General features: G+C 44.1%; 1 protein-coding gene across 3 annotated transcripts in view; it reads left to right on the top strand.

The window, feature by feature from the left end:
- MAPKAPK3 (MAPK activated protein kinase 3) overlaps positions 1-21,318 on the top strand; it is a 107,810-nt gene that overhangs the window by 56,335 nt on the left and 30,157 nt on the right. For 2 of the 3 annotated variants that reach the window (XM_084292499.1, XM_084292498.1), the window contains exon 2: positions 2,330-2,665. In XM_084292499.1, coding sequence (XP_084148625.1) covers positions 2,441-2,665 — 225 coding nt within the window. In that variant the 5' untranslated portion in view covers positions 2,330-2,440. Of the gene's footprint in view, positions 1-1,822; positions 1,917-2,329; positions 2,666-21,318 lie in introns of those variants that run through there. The other variant, XM_084292497.1, reaches the window with a different exon arrangement.

Below are 21,318 nucleotides of genomic sequence, written 5' to 3' on the forward strand. Positions count from 1 at the left end.
TCTCGCTGGTGGAGCACCTAAAAGAGACTGCCTTTGGACTGCCCCACGTGGCCAGGTTTTTGTGTTTGGTGTTTGTGTTTTGCCTTTGCTTTGGAATAGAGATACATTTTGTGCTTGGACAACCTATACAAGATAGAAGAATGAACACAAAGAACAAAGGGATGTATTTGCTTTTTCTGCCTCAGCTATGGTCATCCTTGTCTACTGCAAGGCTATTTGATACTTGGGCTGTGCTGCAAAGGCTTTTTCAAAGTTTATGGAGGGTGAAATTAGCAGAGGGTTTGTGTAAGGCCTTATTAACCATGATTCACACGGGATTTTTAAGGTCTTTGCTATGTTTAAGCTTATTACTGTCTGCTGGCAGAATGGTGAACTTTGCTAAGAGCATATATAGACAGTATTGAGTAGTGAACCCAGATAAGCATAGCTTTCAAGAATGCATCACTTCAGGCAATGATATGAAAACTGTCTCATCCTGCCAGTTGAACTCTTCCAAGGAACCTTCTCCGGGGGCTTCCTAACAGATGTGTAGAACCAGCTACCCCCAACCAGGAGAACCCTGCCTTATCCCCTCATCTTTCCTCCTCTCTTTCCATGCAAATCTTATTTTGGAGCAGCTCATTCTTGAAATAGTTAGGAGGAGTCATAATTTCTTAATGAAATTCTTAGCTGCAGACACTGTGAGAAAGCAGCAACTCCCTCAGTAGACATCTGCTTGGATTTTTGGCAGTTTCCCACGTCTAATGTTTTCCCTGCCTTTAACACGCCAGTCACTGCAATGACTGCTTGCTTTGGTCAGCCATAGACCCTGTAGGAGTTGCATGGGACGATAAGAAGTGGGCTGTGAACGGGAGCAACAAATCAGCGTGAGCGAGAATAGTCCTGAAATTACAAGCTGAGAGACTGATGTGTTTTCTGAAGGGTCTGGCCCCCAGTGCCTGTGCACACAGCTATCTACTGCAAAGAGGAGGAAAGCACCATCCAGGACAAATAAGCAGCAGAGGCAGAAGCTGTGGGAGGTAAAGTAGGAGCAAGCTGCAGACTACAGCACGGTGTTACCGATGGCTTCCAGCCTGCCAGCCTGCGGTTATGCACGTGTCTGAGACTGCACTGCTGGAGGTGGTGCGAAGCCCGAGAAGGCTGGAAGCCAAACCCTGCAGGGTGAGGATGGAAACGGCCGCGGTCCCCAGAGGGTGACCGGCCCCAAAGGGCTGAGCTGGACGGGGCACCGGGCCCCGCAGAGCTCGGCTCGGCCGCAGGCCTGGAGAGGAGGCCGAGGCCGGGTGGCGCTCGGAGAAAGCGCTCATTAGCGCTTGTAGTGATTTTTTTCCTGACTGCAAGACCTCCAGAGGCCATGACGTAAAGCGACAAAACGTATTTTTAACGTATTTTTAACACCGAGGGCACCGGGCTGTGTGGCCCCCCGGGGCCGCTCCAAGCCCGGGGCGGCCGCACGGGCGCGCTGCGGCACAAGGCCGCAGGCGGGAAAGCAGCCGCGCCTCTCCCAGCCCTTTTCTTGTTCCATTTATTATTTCATTTTCTTATTTTTATTTTTTTTTAAACCCGCTCCTCCTGGGGAGGAGGCCTTCACACCGCGCCTCGCCCGCGGGCAGCCTCAGGCGCTTCCCCCCCGCTGCCTCAGGGTTCCCCCCCCCCCCCCGCCGCTCAGCACCCCCCTGCCCCTCGCCCTCCCCGGGGACGAGGCGGCGGCGGAGGCTGCCGAGCACCCCGCATCCCGCTGCCTCCCGGGGCTCCCCCCGGGGGCTGCCCCCTTCCACCCCCGGGGCCGGGCTCCCCTCAGCGGCCCCAGGGTGCGGGGAGGCGGCGCGCACCTGCCCGGGGCGGGCGCAGGCAGACGCCGCCCTCCGGGACTCCGCACCGGGAAGCCTCGGCTGGGGCCGCGCCGCCACGGGCAGGTAACGACCTCCGAGCCCCCCCCCGGCCCCCTGCGCCTCGCTACCCCTCAGCGCCATCCCGCCCTCCTCCTCCTCCTCCTCCTTCTCCCCACAGCACGGGGCTGAAGGCTCCGGCCCCCCGCGGGGTGAGGCGGCCCCGAGGCCCTGCTCGTGGCTCCTGCGGGGCACGGGGAGGCGGCGGGGTGGCAGCGAGCTCCTCGGGGCAGGCAGCGCAGTGAAAGCAGCGAGTTGTGGTGGGGAATGGTGGCCCTGTGTGGGGGCAGCTGGGCTGCAAGGGTGTGTGCCCTGAGGGGAACCTCCCTGCGCCTTTGGGTTCCTGGGTGCCCGCTCACTTTGCTAGGGAAGAAAGTGGTTAGGTGGCACCCAGTTCACCTCCGCTGCTATTACTGAAGCTCATTTCCATTTTTATTCAGGGCTAAATGGCGAGCCAATGGACTATTTGAAGCATTTGGTTTGATCGCCAGGAGGGACCCGGCAGAGGATAACCCACAGGGTGTCTCGGTAGCCTCAGACTCATCCCTGATATGGAACAAAATGAAGGCGAGCAGGAAGGCCAGCCAGAGAGCCACGTGGAGAGCAAGACCATCGTGAAATCCTTGCCTGGGGGAGCAGCCCATGTCAAACTAGAGATAAAAAAGCATGCAGTTACAGACGACTACAAACTCTCCAAACGGGTGTTAGGGTTAGGAATCAATGGCAAAGTACTGGAGTGTTTCAACAAGGAGACGGGGCAGAAATGTGCTCTGAAGGTATGTAGGCTCTTTTTTTTCCCCCTTGTTTATATTTTGGAGGCTAGGGTTCACTTCTAAAGCCCCAGAAAAGGTACTTGTTCTGCTCCTCACATTTCACAAAGAGGGCTCCATGAAGAACTCCAATACGCAGGGACGTTTGTATTGCTTACAGCACAGTGGCCCAAACCTGAGTCTTTTCCAGAAAATTCTGCATGAGTTTCTGTTCTGTGAGAAAGCTTGCTGGATTTTGAAGGAATATATTATGCAATACTTGGGAATGCAACTGTTTTGGATCTTGTGCAATGAAATAGGCCTCAACTGGGAAGTATTTAAATATTCGTTGGTCTTTAGGCTTTTCTCCCTTTGAAGATTTTTTGAAGGGCACTATTAATTGTAGATGCAAAGCTGGTAGAGGCAGACTCACAAATATTCAACTTTGGAAGGAGGATCTCTTTTGGCTTTTTAAGGGGCATTTCCAGTTTACTCCGTTACTCTCCTCTTTATCTTTGTGATCTGATTCCAGAAGGGTATTACCTGGGAAAACACACATAACAACAGTATTGGCAAGTACGTTTAGCTGTTAACTGAAAATGAGAAGGAATTTATAATGATATGCATAACTTAAATAAATGGACCAGTAGCCATTAATTAGAGAACATTAAGCTCGCCTGCCTTTCGCTCTGCAGCTTTTAACCTGAAGTCTTCCTTGCTGATTTTAGACTGCATGATAAAAATTAAAAATAATATTATTTTAAACCTAACCCAAATGAGGACCAGCTTGGATATATGGCAGAAATGAAAACCAGTCAAAGTAATTGTCATGAGAATGTTTTAAGAAATGTTACTGAGTTCTTGCTGAAGTTGATGTGATTAGTTAGGATATTTAGAAGACTTTTGGGTACCCTTCTGCTTCATAAACCTCATGTTCACATTTGCAGCCAGCAGGACAAATCTGTTACTGGGCTGCCAGAAGGCCTGCTGGGGTCTGGATGTGCTCTTCCCTTTATCGAGCTAGAATTGCCATGCCCAGCAGATTTCTTGCACTCTGATGCAGGAGGCTGGAAGTACCTGGTAGCTTTGTATATTAAAAATAATTTTAATAGGTGAAATAGAAAAGGTTATAATACAGTAGCATGCTGATTAATGTGCGTGTTTCCAGCACTCTCATTTTTTTTTTATCACTGTTTGTGTATCATCTACACGTAGCTGACTCACAAAGGTTTATCATCAGGGAAACTGGAAGTTTTGGCAAACAGCCTGGGAAGTACTGGGGTTTCACACCTGCCCAGGGGAGCGTTGGGTTTTGCTACTCTGAAGTGTGATCCATTAATCAGATCCTTCTGCTAAAATATTTATGGACAAGTGAGTTAACTTGAAGGGCTATCAACATTAATTTCCATACTTAGCATACTGTGATGAAGGATAGTATTCCTTCAAGTTAATATGGAAACTGTTCTGCTATTTCTGAAGCGTTTAGCAGGTTTGCTATTGTGGTGATTTTACCTTGCTGGGCAGCTGAATTCTACCACCACCGCTCTCTCACTACCCTTCCTCAGAAGAAGAGGAAGAGAAGAAAGTATGCTGGAAAGAAAAAAAAGGCTCATGAGTTGAGATAAGGATACATTAATTAAAGGGAAAAAGAAGAAGGGAAAAAAACAAGCAAAGGCTGCATGGATGCACAGAGAGAAAAGAGTCCTCTACTTCTCATCAACAAGCAATTTTTGGCCACATCCTAGGAAGCAGGGTTTCAATACTCATAGCAGTTGTGTGGGAGGACAGACGTCTTCCTAACGAGAGCCCCCCCCATCTCCTTCCCCTTTCCCACCTTTTATTGCTGAGTGTGACATCACAGGGTGCGGAATAGCCCTTTCTCAAAAACCTTCTGCTCTGTTGCTCCACACGATGATGTCACTGACATATTGCAGGTGTTTGGGAACGCTTCCCTGTCTGGATCAGTCCGTGGCGAATGGCAGGGCGGTGTTTCCATCCCTGGAACAGTCGATTCCAGGTGGACTGGACGCCCCTCCAAGCGAGAGCAAACCGGCCTGCAGTCTGCTGCCAAAGGGATGGAGAAAAATGCATTAGTGATGTCAATAGCTTGGATGCCTTTGACTCCAGTTTGCATTGAAGTTCTAGCAGAAATTACAGCAGCAGTTTTCCTAGGAGAACGCCTTTTGGCTGCTGTATTTCCTTGCAGTTCACGTACCCGAGCTGCTAGGGTTAAAATAGGTTTCACCATCCTGCTTCCTCATGCCTTCGCCATGGTCATGCAGATACAACCATGCGTTGTGGACCCCTGGTACTCTCTCCCTCGAGCAGGAAAATGCTGACTCTTAATAATGGACGAGATACTGCTCCATCCGGGTGAGGAGGAAGGCATATGTTCTTCACGGTGCTGGACCTGTTGGGACAATTTCTCTACGACCGAGATGCAGACCCGTAGTGGGGCAGAGAGATTTTCTTCATATTGCTGAGGCTGGCTGGACACAACATCCACTGTTGGTCCCATCCCAGCTTTCCAATTCATTGCTCCAGCGTGCTGGTGTGTGATGATGGGGCAGGCCCTACAGACTTCTGCCACATGGACCACGTGTGCTGGACTTCTTGGGATCTCTGGTCATTGTCCAAATCACTATAAACCATCTCCAGCATGGCTCATTCCCTCAAGTGCTGGGGACGTATTATGTATCATTCGTACTTCAGAGGTTTTATGGAAGCATTTTAAAATAGAAGTTGCCGTTTGAGAGCACAATCCAGTGGCATCAGGTGTGCTCCAGAACAAATTTTGTAGCTCTCCAAGGGGAAATACATTCCTTTGGATAGTAGCATCTGTAAAACGTTTTAATTCAGTGCTGAGAGCTGTGCAGGGGGAGAGGAGAACTAAAATTGCTGTGCCATGACAGAATGTCCTCTGCCAGATGGGGAGGAGGAACCTGTAGTAGATCTTCTGACATCAGCTTCTGTTTAGCATTGAGTGACTTGGCCAATTTTTTTCAGAACTCTTAAAATATGTTGAAGACTGAAGTTTGCCATTGCCAAACTGGAGTTTTGTCAGTGATGGTTAATATATCACTGAAATTGTGTTACGTATGGGTGTCGTTCCCCCAGCTGTGGAATGTGTGCTCCTGTCTTCCAAAATGGACAGAAATATGAAGATGTTTATGAGAGCTCTAGAGAGCTTAAATGGCAGATAATACTTCGCTGCTTGTGTGTATGTATTCCTCATTGTTATGAGTTTAAGTGCTGAATAAAAAGTTAAATATGCAATTAAGCAAAATTGCCAGCAGCCCAGAGAGAATCTGCTATTCTCTCCAAAAATGGTCTAATGAGAAGATTACCCAACAAGGAAGGATAAAAACAGTGCTTGGTTAATTGGCAAGAATAGAAAGGTCTTTTTCCTAGCCCTGAAGATATTTGCAAGGATGAAAATGTTCAGAGAAGTTTCCCGTTGTTTCTCGTGAAACCTGAACCTGCAAGTCCCGAACCTGCTCCAGGTCGAACTTCAGAACAAATCACCATGAAAAAAAAAAAAAAACAACACACAGGAAACTTTGGAAAAAAAATCTGTTGAGAGACAACTGCAGTGCACAGCTCTGTGTAGGGACAGTAGGGCCTTGGTGTTTCAGCCTTGCAATCGCTCACACTTCTTAGGTGCGATGTCTGGGTTATCATTCACTTGCAGGAGTAGAAAGTGGAGGCTGTTGAAGCTGTCACAAAAGAAAACCCTGGTCTGACAGGTAAAGAGAAATGTAAAGATTGATTTGCAAGCTGAGCAGAAAAAAACTAAGGGCTGCTAGATGCATATTTTTTTTCTTGGAGGTTTGCTTGTGCAGTATCCATTGATATCTGTGTATATTTGTGGACAGATACTTCAAGTGTGAATGTGCTCCCTGTAACCTGCTCCCAGGAAAAGAAGAACATCACTCCTGCTGCTGAAGATGAAGTATGATAGTCTGTTCCCCTGCACACCAAGCTTGTCCATTAAAGAAACTTCTGACTTGGCAGATGGCACTGCTTTCTGCCTGCAGGTTTTTTTGTTTTTGTTTTTTTGTATGGGAACAAAGCCATCACAGCCAGGATCTGGATAGAAATTACTCAATGGAAGGAATTTTAACTGAGGTACTCAAGAGGAAAGGGCTCAAATAGGCAGAGACGTTTATCTCCAGAGCCATGTGTCAGTCGAGATCTACATGCTGTAACTGGGAGGTCCTGCTGTCTTCTTTAGTCCATGTCTGTAATTGGAACTAGTTAGAATTTCACTAATCGTTTTAGAGTGGTAAAACACAAGACATCCTCCCAGAGATGCTGCGGGGCTTTGGTTATTTTCCTAAAGTATTACGTGGCTTAGCTTACTCTGCTTGGCATTATGATTTGCTACACGCTTTAAAAATGTGTTGTCAGCGTTGTTTCTGTTAGATTGAAATGCCACACACATTGCTGTCCTGCTACAGAAAACCTAATCTGTTTACTCAGACACATAATGACATTTTGGCTGAACAGCAGTGTTTGCAAATAGGGAGAACACTGGGATTTAGAAGGGTAGAAGCATAAACAAAACTGGTCTGTGGGACTGGCCTTCCAGAAGGCGACTGTGTTTTGGTCCATCTCTTCCTTGCAAATAGAAAAACTCGTATCTCTTTCTGTATTTGATCCAGAAATAGCAGTCAAGTGAAGTCAAGTCACTTCTATTTTTATCTTTTCTTTACCAGCCTGCCCTCTTCTGTTCACTTTACCTTTGGGGGCTAAAATTTAACTCCTGCTTCTTTACCAGTGTCATCAGCCTGAGTGTTCTGTGCTGTTTTTCCCCACTCCTCCCTCTTCAGGGAGAGGAAACTGGAACAGCTGACTACCTGTGAGGGTAAATGTGGGCTCCTGGCCTTGTCTTCCCATGGAAAAAAAATCCAGCTCTTTGTTCTTTCATTTTCTCTTCCCTCGTTTTTTCTTTATTTGTACAAATTCCTGCTAAGTGCTGTCAAAATAATGTTTCAATGCATTTGGCCTACCTTATTTTTGCGAAAGATGGTAGAAAGAGCTCAGAACGGTGGGATCAAGAAATGGGAGCTAGAGACCATTCTTTTGCTGGGTTGTTGGCGTTTTTCTGCTTCTGCGGTTTTCAGGATGTTTCAGGATGTAAGAAGCATTACACGTTGGCATTCTCTTCAGCTTCAGTAAACAGATGTTGCTTCTTTCCAGAAGAAAATGAAGGTCAGTTCAGGCATAGCAGCAAAACAAAGATGGAACTTCAGGAAAACAAAGTGCATGGTTTTATGAGTAGTTTGATACTTTTGATATGAAAACTCACATGAATAACAGTATTGTAGTTACACAAGTTGCTTCTTCCCTAAGCACAGTGCGTGCATGCCATTTACTGTGTCTGTCTTCGAGTCATTCTGAGACTTTCAGATTAAGGTAGAGTATATATGAATGGGCCTGCTCGTTCACAGGTCTTATCCTCTAGAACAAATAGTGAGTTAAGCAGTGACCTGCCTCATGGAAAATGTCCTGTGCGGCTGAATGCTATCAATGGGTACGTGATTTGCTGATTTGAAGACAAACAGGTGAAGCCCAGTCATTAAACAAAAGAAAAAGCAAACACTAAAATGAACAGGATCCTTTTCTTTTAGCTTTAAGGTACTTTTGGTGAATGATATAAATGATAATAATAGAGTAGGAGTCTCTACTATAATCCACAGGAGTATTAGCATAACTTTGTACTCAAGAGGAAGCAGGTAATAGAGAAATTTTGCAAGAAATCATTACCTGTAATGGATCTTGGAAACCACACATAGGACTATGTAGAGAATGTGGTTCTGCTTTCCAGAGTGGAATCACTGAGGAGAAAGATTGTCCTTGATTTCATTTAGTTTTGTGAGCTGTGTTTTTGCCTCTCACTCAATTTTCATGTTTCTGATTAAGTTAAATAATACTACATCACCTAAGCTAATCACTGGATAGTCTGTTTTCAGTTAGTATACCCTGAAGCCAGATGAGGGTTGCTCACAAACAGGAGACTGTACAGTCAAATGGTCTGTTTTGCAAGTTATCTAGATGGCTGGTACTTTTAAAATACACTGCAGGCAATGCATATAGAGAAAGTGAAGGTTATTTTAGGCTGATGATTGATTGTAGAACAGGAAATGTTAACAAGCATCTTGGATGCTATAGATTGCATTTTTAGAAGAGAAGAAAATTATGCCAGATCAGGAACCAAACATTTCAACATTTCAGAGCAAGGAAGAATAATGTTGTGCTAAGCTACAGCTGTGCTGGGAATTCAGGGGAACCAAGTGTAATTGTTGGTTAGGTTTTGTGCAGGATGAAGGAGCTCTTGCTTTACTGAAGTGACTGTGTGTTTCAGGAGGAAATTAGTACTTTAAGTGAAATATTCTGTAGTTCCCTCTTACCTACCACGTTTCCTGCAGCCTATTTATACTGGTTTATCTCATGCTACAGTAAATTCAGTGTCAGTAACACAGCTGAGTATGAGTAATAAACTCCAGGAGCTATGTGTTGGTAGATCAAAGCCAGAAACATTGTAAAATGAATATGAGTTCAGAAAAGTTCCAGTCAAATGGCAGCCCCCAGTGTATGGAGGAGTACCTAAAATATGGATAGCATGAGACTGGTCCTTGAATTTTATCCTTCAGTGCCAATCTTGGTAGGGATTACGTAAACATGCACAAAATACCTAAAATAACATCCAGTCAATTAAAAAGTGGGTCATTTCTGCTGCTACAAGAATTGTTTTTAAACCAGTGAGTCATTCAAGACCTGAGTCTTTCAGCACTTTGTACGTATTTGGGCCAGAATGGCACTTTCCAGAGTGTCAGTTGGACTAGTTAATTAAAAAAAGGTGGACTTCATCAATTTACTTTGATGATCTGATATTCTTGACTGGTCTTTCTCCTTATTTGAAATATAGCAAGTAATTAAAAAAAATAAAAAATAAGATATTCTTGGTCTGTAATAATAAAACTATGTGTAGTGAATATATATTAGGTTCAATAGCAGTTCATAAAGTGCAAACAGAAAGGTAAATGCTGTAAAACCCTTAAATAATCTCACAAAACATACCATGTAGCTGCAACTTTGCAGCTATGTTCTCTTCCAGTTGACTAAGCAAGCTGGCACAAGTTGTACCCTGACTTGTGTAGCAGCAAAGCTCTGACAGATCAAGGTGTGTTCCCCTGTCTTTGCCCAGAGTCAAAGATCTCAAAGTGTTATAGGTTTGTGTCTTATTTCAACCATGAGGAACGTGCTTACAGGCAGTTTGTGCGGGGTCAGATGCAGCTTATTGGCAGACACCCTCTTTAGACTAGAGGACCCTTCTCTTTTTCTTTCCCTCCTCCCTGTAGAGTCTAAATCCTCCTGTTCCGTTTGACTAAAGGAAAACCTTGCTGATTCATGCTAGTTGGGACTTTTATTCCAGATAACTGGATTTTGCAAATTAGTTTAAGTGCAAGAGAATGATAAGGAGGAATTTTAAAGTTCATCTACTAGTCAAGTGACTTCAGCCTCATTTACTTGTAGTAATACCATGGAGACAGATGCTCAGACTGGAAGAAACTGATAACATCTTCTATAATTGCAGAAGAATCAAGGCTGCACCTGGGTACCATGGTTTATGCGCATCTTTGTTTTTTTTTCCTTAGTGCATTTTTGTCCATATGCAGTAGCACCCTGTATAAGAGCAGTCTTGTCTGCAAATAAGTGACTTGTCATGGTAGCCTGCTGCCAGTTAAATCTCAACAGGAAAAAAAAAGAGATTATCTTCATGCTGTGTTAAATTCATGGGAAGCATGAAGGAGGCTGCCACTGTCATTGGGAGAAGAGCCAATGTGAAACTAAGAAACTTATTAAATGAGTCTTGTGCACACGAAGACTCTTTTGCGCTAATCAATTCACTGTATACGGCAGCTTAAAAAGTAAAACATTTATTTATTTACATAATCATATATACCATGTTGCATCCCCAAATGCTTCTGTAGCTACTATTTGCTCGACCCTGAAAAAGTTCCCGTTTCTCGGATGATGTGCGTATGTTTCCTTGTTGTGGAATTTTCCATGTCAAATATTTCCTTTGAATGCCAGATTTAAGGATTGCCAGTAATACTCAGATGTGGCCGGTGGTGGAGATGGGCAGGGGGCTCCGTTCAGTATGTGCAAGGCCGTGAGAACGGTCGGTCCTCTCCGGAGTGTGCTGCTGGTGGGGTCTGTCTGGATGAGAGCGTAGAAATTGTGTGGATTGGGGTATTTTACACAGACTTCCTAAGTATTTAAGATGATTCAAAGCTCCCTAAATGAGATTAAGCTATAATGCTCCAGCACTTTAATACCCCAGGAGTGAAGGGGGAGAGAATTCTTGCTCAGCATGTAAATTACGTGGGGCCTCCTAGTTCCTGAATCCTTACAGTACACGACATTTTGCACAGAAGCTTCCGTGACCTATTTTAACAGGAAAAGTAAGTATTAAAATTAAGTTTCCCACCAGAAATGTTGGTTTGCTGAACATAAAAAAGAAACAAACCAAACCACTCTAAATGTAGTATCTCTACGAGCGATTTCAGAAGTTCGGGCCAAGGAGCCAATCTTATTAAAGCTGCACAGCTCACAGATCTTAAATCTTGCCAGTTCAAGCTCTGGCTCTTCTCCATGGGCTTTTTCCCAGGATGATTTTGTCTCGGGTCCTCTCCAGTACACTGGCCCTCCAAGCAAAGCCCTAAGGCAGCCCCCTGGGCCTGAGGCAGCTGGGGTTGAGGATGGATTTATTAAGCCAGGTGTAAGGGGAGGGCTCAGAAAAACTCTTTTGTTTGTTTGTTTGTGTGAACAGCATTTCTAAAATACATAAACTCTTTGGAAGCAGCAGGGTATGGAGTGACTCATGCGCTACATCCACTGAACTTTCTTGTGTGGGGAAATTTTGGCTGGGACGAGTAGTTTGCCTAGGTGTGAATCAGCTGTCAGCCCTTATGAAAGCACCGGGGTAGTGATTTGTAACCGCAGTCGGTTTCTATTTTGCTGGGGGTTGGACTTGCGTTTTGGTTTTTGTTCTCAAGGGAGAGTGGTTAAAATCTGGATGGGGAGCAGCTGCCTCGTGCACCTGCCTTCTGCATAGGACCAGCGAAGGCCTGTGGCCTGCTTTGGATCAAACCGACCGTGTTTCGGGGATGCAGGGGCCTTAAAATCCCCCTTGCACGGCCACAGGACCCGCTGCCGGTACAGCTGTAGCCACCACAGCGTCCTTCTTGTTCCAAGGGTGAGCAATAAGCACTCTTCCCTCGCTTGATTTTTAACCAAAATCGTATTTTTTGGCTGCTGTGGATGAATTCCCCTCGGGGCTCTCCTCCCATTCCCACTGTTGCTTTCAGCCAGCGTGGCTTTGTGGAAATCAGCCTGGTTTCCTCAGCAACGGGGCCGTCACTGCCAGGGATGTCCCCGCCGCGCTGTGAGGCAGGCGGGGAGGCCCCGCGCGTTCCCGGCCTCGCTGCTGCCGCGCAGGCCCTTCTCCATCGTCTTTGTGAGGAGGAAAAGCCCTTCATTTTCTTCTGCTCTTCCCCTTCCAACCGATTTACGGTCAAGGTTTGACGCCTAGGCAGGGGACGGGGCTTGGTTGCTTGGAGGCTTCCTGTTCTTTCAGGCCCTTTCTCCTTTCCTGTGACAGAAGAGCGCTCACGTACATGCGAAACCTGCAGTGGGATGTTTGTGAGGAGAGTAGCACATCGGTCTTTTTGGCTTACATTTAATGTCTGCTGATGAATGATGAACGTGAAGAATGGTCTGTCCTTTTACCTCGCCCGGTGATGTGAAACCAAAGGAAAAGCTGCTCCAGTGGAAGGACTCGGTCTCCTGAGGCAGCCATCCCCTTAGGACAGTAACTAAGCATTTCTGTTGCCTTGAGAAATTGCATTGTTTGAAGGTGTTTTCTCATACATAGAAATTCATTGCCCCAGGAACTGAGAGATAGTGGCACTGTGACGAATTTGAGAGAAAACAGTGCTTCTCTGAGCATTGCAAACAGGAAGAAGAAACCCATAGTGTCAATACACTGCACAAATCCAGCCATGGTCTTCTAGATCCTTCTGCTACAACTTGTAATTACAAAGCCATCAGATAAGTAAAGAAGCTCTGAGCTTCAGAAGGCATCTTACTGCTTGTCTCGTGCTAAGTGCGTTGCTGCTGTAGGTGTACGGTGTCCTCCTGTCCAAGGAGAGGGAGGTGGAGATTTGGCCTCAGCTCTGAATAATGCCATTCACTTGCATAATAGTTTCATGTAGGGTGTGTCTTCCTGGACAAGTTGTTCTTGTCTAAACTAGGGTGTAAATGTACAGTGCAATACATTTTCACAATGCCTATTCATATTCAAATCTTTTTTTTTTTTCCTCTTGTGAAGGTCAGGGCAGGAGAACACTTATATCGGTGTGTTGGCCCATGGAAATGCAAACAATATAATGCTGCTGGAACTTTTTTTCAGGCATTTTCTGCTGCTTATTTTCACCTTTAATAGAAATTACAGTAAAAAGCAATTGCTGAAGACAGTTCGTTCCATTTAACCAGAAGCTGAAACTTCAAAGAAATTGGAAGTTAATGCTTTAAACAGGCTCAAATACATGATGAAAGCATGTATCCAAATGCTGATACGGTTTCAGTTCAAATTTGGGGTTCCTATTAATGGCTTTTAAAGACTAAGCTGCAATTTAGAATAGAAGTGCAACCTGCTTTTGGTAGCTAGTTGTATTCTTGTTCTTTATTTCTGCTACTTTCCTTACCAAGTAACTGGCTCTGTGGTGGAGCTTGTTGTGCACAAGTCATTCCTACAAAGGGCAAAAACTTTAGACTTTGTTCAGCTTCTGGTGCCTTGTCTACTGGAATTAGATATTTTACCAGGCCTATCAGGATTAGTCGGGTGGGTTTCCAGGTGACTGTCTTTGTCTGGAACCCAGCAAAGTGACTTCTCACAGGATTTCCAGCACCAGAGTACAGGGAAACAGACCGATAAAGTGAGAGTGGTGGATGAGGAAAGGTTAATTAATTTAGAAGCAGTTTCAGTTCTGGTTGATTGGCATCAAGTGGAATTTTCCTCCAGTCCCTCAGCTCTGTAATAGCTTTTTCCTGATGCTGAGATGCTGTGATTAAAGGCCTCTTGAAGGTGGAGGGAGTGTGAGAGTGGCTTTTAGTTCCAGTCACACTTCAGAAACCCTGATTGCCAGGCACGCCTCTATTTTGGCAGGTGAGTGTGACTGCCTTGACTTGAGCTGGGGCCGTGTGCCTGTTACCGTTGAAAAATGGGGCATTGCACTCAAGATCTGCAAAAACTAACCTCTTACTGCAGTAGGGAGGAGGAGAAAACAGCAATATGCATTATTGATAAAAGGCTTCATACAAGAGCAATTAATTCTGAGTCTTTCCCACCTCTCTGCTGTCTGAATCACTGTTGTGGAGGTGTGAGGGAGGGTGAATGATTGCAGTGTTGTATGTTTGTGCACAAAAGCCAAGTCTCACAGGGGAAATCTGGAGAAAGTTCTCAAAGTGTTGGTCCAACACAGCAATAATAATTTTTTGTTAAATCAAAATATTCCAAACTGGTAGTTGGCATCTATGGCAGTCTTGACTTTGGCAATATGAGCTAATAACCATGTAGGACTGTAGGACTGCTCCATTTACAAACAAAAGCAGGATTTTGCCTGCATCCCACAAGCAAAGGAGTGTGTTTCACAGGAGGGCAATTTGGGAGTAAGAGATGGGTTCGAGCTTGGAGCGCAGGTAGAGCCAGCGTGAGAACAGGCAGCATGGCAGTCCTCAGAGCAGAGGATGGGAAAACACCCACAATGCTGGAGTTTTTCACATCATCTTTCGCATCTATCACAAGCATTGAAGGTTGTGAAGAGGTTTGTGTTCTATTTTTCTGTTCATGCAGACATTTCAAACTTGAACATTTAAGCCCATTCAGCGCACTGTGACTTTGTAGTGTGTGCTGAACAACCATTTTCTAACGCAATTCATGCGTGTTCCAAAGTGTGATTTTTTTCTTCAGCTCTGTTTCTTAAGGATGCTCTGACTTGCCTGGTCCAAAAGGGTCATTGCTCTCTTCTGAAACCAATCTAGTGGCCTGCATTTGAGCAAGTTAGAATAGGGATGGCCTCAGCTGGGGCCAGGGGAGTTGTTAATGTCACTGCTAGTCTCTAACTTCTTACGTGCGCATGGCACCCCAACTACATCACAGAGGAATATTGCACTGTTTTATATTAAAAAATGAATAACAGTAATGTGTTCTGCTTTAACTTGGTTCCCTACTGTGCAGAGGATTACCAGTAGACAACTGCATGTCATTACTCCCTTCATTATGTGCACAAGAGCGTTGTTTGCTTATTTTCTTTGGTTGAGATGAGCACTGCTAATATATTATTAATGTGAATTAAGGTTCTGTTTTATGGTTACTTCTTATTACCCAAAGGTTCCTCATTTTCTCTGAAGGATGATATCTTTCAAAGCTCCCTAGTACATCAGTTCTACAAAAGAGTTTAGCAGAGTAGAGTTCCTTCTATTTCAACTACTTAACTCGAAGCAATGCAAAGGAGGCACGACTTTTCTGATGGGGTGACCCTGCTGAGAAATCAGGCTGTACTGTTCAAGCCTTCAGATAACACTTATCTTGATTAAAGTTAACTCTTATTTTTGAATAAAGTTAATTCATGCTTTCAAACCACGATTTAAATCAGCAAGTTTTTCATCTTGCTACCTTATACTTTTGCACTGTAGTCAATCTTTAGATTACTGCATATGTTTTGCTGCAGAAATCTTTGCTGATGTTTCACATTTCAGCCTGCATCTGCCCAGGGTGGCTGGTGTCCCTGCAACCAAACCTGTGGGGATTTTCTTTTTCTCTTTGCTTTTAGAAATGGTATAATTCATAAAACTTCTTAGTAAAAATAATAATAATATAATAGTATAATAATAATAAATCCTATACAGATCCTGAGCTATGTATTATTGTGTATTGGTTGCTAAATATTGCTTCTGAGACATTAGGTACAACGATCTCTCTTCTAGTTCAGTAGGACCGGTCACCATGGATGGTTGGTAGCTGACTGCTTATTTTGTAGGGGATGTGCCTGGGAGGGCCAAACTCCATATTCTAGGGACCTCTGTCATCACTCTCCATGCCTGGGAGAACTTCATCCACAGATAACCACAGCTTTGTTCTTCCATTCAGTTCATTCCATGCTTTTTATTTTTTTATTATTATTTTTTTTTCTTTTCCTGTGTAATCAGGGCAGAAGTTGATTCTCTTCCCTGCCACCCCCATATTCATTTTCTGGAAGGATTACATTTTAACTGCTAAATGTCAGTAAATGTCAATTTTCCCTACTACCCCAAAACTTCTATTTCATTACTTTCCCTTCATATAATTTTTATTAATCTGTGAGACATCCCTCTTTGCAATCTTTTCCTTTTTTTCCTCTAAGATCCATGTATTATTCAATAAATAGAAACTCAGTTTGTGAAGTATGATTAAATTTCTTGTTGATCTTTTTCCAAACCACTAAATTTGAGGTTTTCGGTATCTACTTTTTCCTTTAATAAGACATACATTGAAGGAAGAAGTAAAATGCTTTCAAAATAGAACAAACGTTTGCAATTGAACTTCTTCTGAGGCCAGGTATCTGGTATCCATATCATCTCTGTACCCTGCTTTCTCCTTACAGCTGATAAGCTCTTCAATTAGATGTTTTTTAAAGATTCTTGTGTTTGTTTGTTTTACATTAGTTATATAGAAATGTAGGCTCTGGTATTTGATTTGCATGTCTCCTTTTTTTTTTGAAATCATAGAGCTTGCAGGATCAAAATAAAATATGTTATTCTGGCCTTTTTTGCATGTTTGACTATATATTTGTGTGATCACAAGAGTCCAAATTTGTAAAAATTGGGACAAATAAACATTAATTAATGGGAAGTGTAGCCACTAGAGGATGGTTACTAACCACAAATACATAACAAAGTCAAACTGGTAGGATAAGTAACTAAAAAATATTAAGATTCCTTTCTGCCTTTTTTCTGAAAAATCTGTTGGAGTCTGGCTTGAATTAGGAATTCAGTTTTGGCCTTACATCTATTTTCTCACTGGCTATGAAAATAGAAGTCAGTAAGCATTGCCATTTCCAGGAAGTCATCAGGCTCATGTGCATAATATAAATCAGGGATATAGGAGAAAGTCCCGAAATAGATGGCATGCTGCTTCTGAGATTCAGCAGAACTGTTCTGCATTTGGGCTGCTGGGCACCCCACAGTAACCCAGGTTTCTGCAATTTAACATTGGACCCATGAAGCGTACGTTCCAATTCTAACATTTATATCCACAAAGATTTATAGTTTACATCTTAAATTTGCCAAGTGTCTGAGGAGAAAAAATCGGATGCACGAGGCTTTTACTCAGCAGAATATACTGAAGTTTCCATAGCTGTTTTGTTTGATTTAAATGCTCCGATAAGAAACTTGGAGGAGCTGTGGGGCAGCTTTGCCCAGTACTTCTGCTCTTTGGCTGAAATACTTTCACAGGCAATTTGCAGGCTTGAAGGGCATTGGGAAAGGGAGCCCTGTGCCCACTGCCTCCCAGGCTGCACTGCAGGTATGTGTGTGCATTGCTGCCTGCCTGCAGAGCTGCGGGGGGATACAGCACACAGTCACCGCCCCAGCACGACTCCCTCTGAGGGGCAGACTGAGTGCACGAGAACAAGAGAATCCTCCGGGACTTCTGTATCTGTTATTTCAGTGTGCGTGCTCTTCATTAATCTGATTTTTTCCTTAAGGCATAGTCAGATCTCTGGGACAGCATCTCCCTTACCACCTCCAGGTGGCCTCTCTGGCGACGTGAGCCAGAGGGGGGAGCAGGTAAGCTCGAGCTCTGTCCCCACGGGTGGTAAGGATGTGACCGGCTCCAGCTCTTAGCGTGAGGGCTCTACCCTGAAATTAAATACAGCTATCAAAAGCTGCAGTATCCTATAACCTGATGTTACAGCACTTCGTTCTACGCTAGCAGTACCAATTTATATGATGCCTGTAGGTAGCTGCTTGAAAACATGAGCCAACTGTTAGCACTGCCTTCCAGGAAGCTTGGCTGCTCCAGGAGCTGCTTCGATGCGTCGTGCATCAGCCTGCTTCCCTTTCCTGCTGCTGTTAATCCGGGGGCTCCTGCAGCAAGACGCAGGTATTATAACAAGCCTCACGTGGAATCTTCTCAGACATCTTTAGCTTGACTAGGTTTATTTAAATTGTAATTTGTTGTTAATTGCCCCAAAAGTAAAGAAGCGTGAAATAAATGTCTTCTAACTTCACTCATTTTATTGTTAGTTTGAAACAGAAGACTAGGAGGCAGCAGATTACTTATCCATAGACTTTGTACGACAAAGAAATAAGGCATGCAAATGATCTAGCATTGCCCGGTGCTGAGGAAAATAAAAACAACTAAATGTACCAGAATTGAAAGACACAGAGATAATAACCATTGCTGAAAGAGGAGAGCAATCAGATAAATGAGTCTAAGAATTATTGATTTGTCTATTTAATTAATACAAACCAAAACTGGAATGGTAGAAAATTATACATAGTTTTTAAAAAGCAGTATAGTGGCACAAAGTTGTGTGATATAGTGGTGAAATACAGATAATGCCTAGTTGTGATTATTGAGTGGGAAAGTTTTTTCGTCAAGCATTTTGGTCTTTACTACACCCAGTGTTCCAGGAAAAACGGGGAACTTCAACAAAGTTCCTAGAAAATGAACTCGAACAAAGCAGATAATGAAGTTAAAGCAAATGGTAAAGTAAAATATGCTGGAGGTTGTGTCACCTCTTTGATTCCTTTGTTTTTTGTTAATGTCAAGTAGAAGGAAAAGATACAGAATAGTAACGGAGCAAAGTAGTAAATATGTTGCTATGCAATCAAAAGGAAGAAGATGTAGCTCTGGAGAAGGTGGGAGAAACAGGCAGAAATAAAATACTGAGAATGATGCGACTGATACTTGGGTACAGGGTTACTCCTTTGGGGGATTAATTAATGGCAGCACGGCAGCATGTCAAAAGTTAAAGAACTTTCTGTGCAGCTGCACTTGGCCACCCTCAGTTATATTTGGTGCATTAGGGTTCATCTGATTCGCTGCTGAATAGTGCTGGTGTTGCAACTACTGAGCGTGTGGATGTGAGCACCATCTGCACCCTGCGAATTGCAGCATCGAGTGACGGAGATACCACGGATCGAGGAGGACAGGAAAACATCAGCTATCTGAATTGTTCCAAGAGTAGAGCGTTCTGGATAATTAGTGTTTGCAAGGGTGAGCGATGATGAAAGCTAAATATACATGATTTGAGGACAGCATCAGGAAGAGGGATCTCAGATAAAATACCAATTACTTTCCTGATGTCATTAGCTTCTCAGGCGGTATCAGAGTTAATTGTGGAATGAGGCAAAAATAACCAACCAAGTCAGTGTCCTTGCACAGGCAAAATATCTGTTAAGTGAAGAGAAGGGTTTATCTCAGCAAAGACATCAGGACTGTGACTAATGTCATAAATCTTGTGTAAAAAGGGGGAAAAAAACATAGAACTCAGGAAGAATGATGATCTGGTCAGGTCAGTGCTGACCGGGGGATTATGCTGTGCCTCTGGAAAGATGCAGAATTGGGCTGGATGAAGCACGCCTCTGTAGGCAGGGCTCCGAGCTCAGCTTCCTGGTGAGATGGCCTTGATCTACGTGCTCTCTCTCTCTCTCTCATCATAATACTCTGCCAGGCTTGAAGGTTCAAATTTCCTGTGCAGAAATAGTTTTGCAGGAGATGTTTTGGCACAAATTGTTCAACCATTTCCAATAATAAGACTAGAAGAAAAAAAAGCCTACATAAAATACAAATTACATTTGTAGCAATCTGCATGTTATTTAGATTTGAGGTTTATTGAGGGATGAATTTTCGTCTAGGACTGTCGTGCCCTGTCATCTTTAATCATTCCAAGTTCAGCCAAATCCCACATCTCTAATGGTGAGCCAGGATGTGTTCGGTTGCGACAGCTGACTCCAGGGCAGGCTGGGTGCAGAGGTGGCAGAAGTAAGTGTGGGATGGGGAGCGGAGGGGGTCGAGGCTGGGTACCAGAAGAGGTCTCTGGGCAGTGAGGCTTGGTAGGAGAGGACAGTAGGATTGAGGCAGAGATGGGACCAGCAGGGGGGCTGGGTGTTGCAGGAGATCCCTAGGAGGCCACCTGGCACACAGTGCTCACCTCTGCAGGCTGGACTGCGACCCAGAACCTTCATGTCCCGTGGCTTCTGTCCCATCAATGAGTAGCTGGGAAAGCCACTGGTGTAAAATGCTTTATGCCTTGTTTATCCCTGCCTTTATGGGCTATGTCATTGTCACTACTGTTCTGGCTAACTGGCAGAGGTCTTGCAGCAGACATGTGGGCTTTAGCCCTGCGGGTAGGTCATGGGGGATAGCAAAGTGAGGATACATAAAAGGGTTTGGTATTTTCAGGATTGGTTTGCTGGTGGAAAAGAAACAAATCCAAACTACTAGACAGTCTCTTCCACATACACTTGAACTCCTTCCTAAAGCAGCAGTTTGAGGTTGGGGTTTCTTTTCTGCTCCTCCTCGGAGTACTTAGTAGCAGGTTGTACCTCAGCTTCGAGCCGAACTCTGCTGCAACTGGGACTTCCCGATGCTTTTGCAAATGAGACTGCAACTCAGGCTGGTTAGAAACGAGGTGCTGGCAGTTAGTGACTACCTGTTTGGCTTGGATGACTTTCTGAGCATTGTGTGAGACATCAGAAAGGGACAGGAGCAGAATACATATTTTAAGAGTAGCATTCCGCCGTGGTAACCACAAGACCTTTCTCTTTCCGAGCTCCTGCCTCTCTTATATTGCACCTTCCAGTTTCTATGTAAAATGCAGAGGAGGTAGGAGAGGCTACAGACAGCAGTCCCCATCACTCTTCGATCCTTACTTGCATCCCAATTGAGTCCAGGCTGTGCTCTGCATGTAGTAAGGATGAAGTTGAGGAGGGAGGAGTAGTGTATAATAAGGCATTTAATGCATACGTGCAAAGGAAGCAATATTGAAGTTACTCAAGCAGCCTTAATCTTGGAATTCACTAATGTTAAAATGTCTAAAATGACAATTTAAATCACGTTTTGTTTTTAAGTATTACAGAGGTCTGTTGATAGCAAGAACAAGATGAACAAGATGAAAAAGAACCAGTAGTCTATCTGCAACGTTTTGTTTATTACAGTTTTATTGATGAGGTATTAAATGGTTCAAAGAGAAAACAATTTAGAGAAACAATAGAATGATGAAATTACTAAGTTATGCTGTATGCACAGAATTTATCAGCATTTATTATAGCCTCTTGTCATCTCCGTGTTAGGGCTTTTCAAACAATTTGTGCTGAAAGCACAGTGCCACAGTAAAACATGAGGAAAATGACATCCAAAGAGGGTTTTGTCCCAAAAGAAGTCTGTGCCAGACCTAGGAAACAATCTGAGAACCTGAGTCCATTCTCTTAATGGTAAGAGCCTAACCTCTTAACTGTGCTGCAACACTTCGTATAGGCAATATATGTAAATTATTCAGCCAAAAAATCCGTGGTGTGATCTGTCAGGCATTTCCCAGGGCCTTAAGTCGCGGGTCACTTGCAGT

Source organism: Netta rufina (genome assembly GCF_964035555.1).
Source record: "Netta rufina genome assembly, chromosome: 10".
In the NCBI taxonomy this organism is placed as follows: domain Eukaryota; kingdom Metazoa; phylum Chordata; class Aves; order Anseriformes; family Anatidae; genus Netta; species Netta rufina.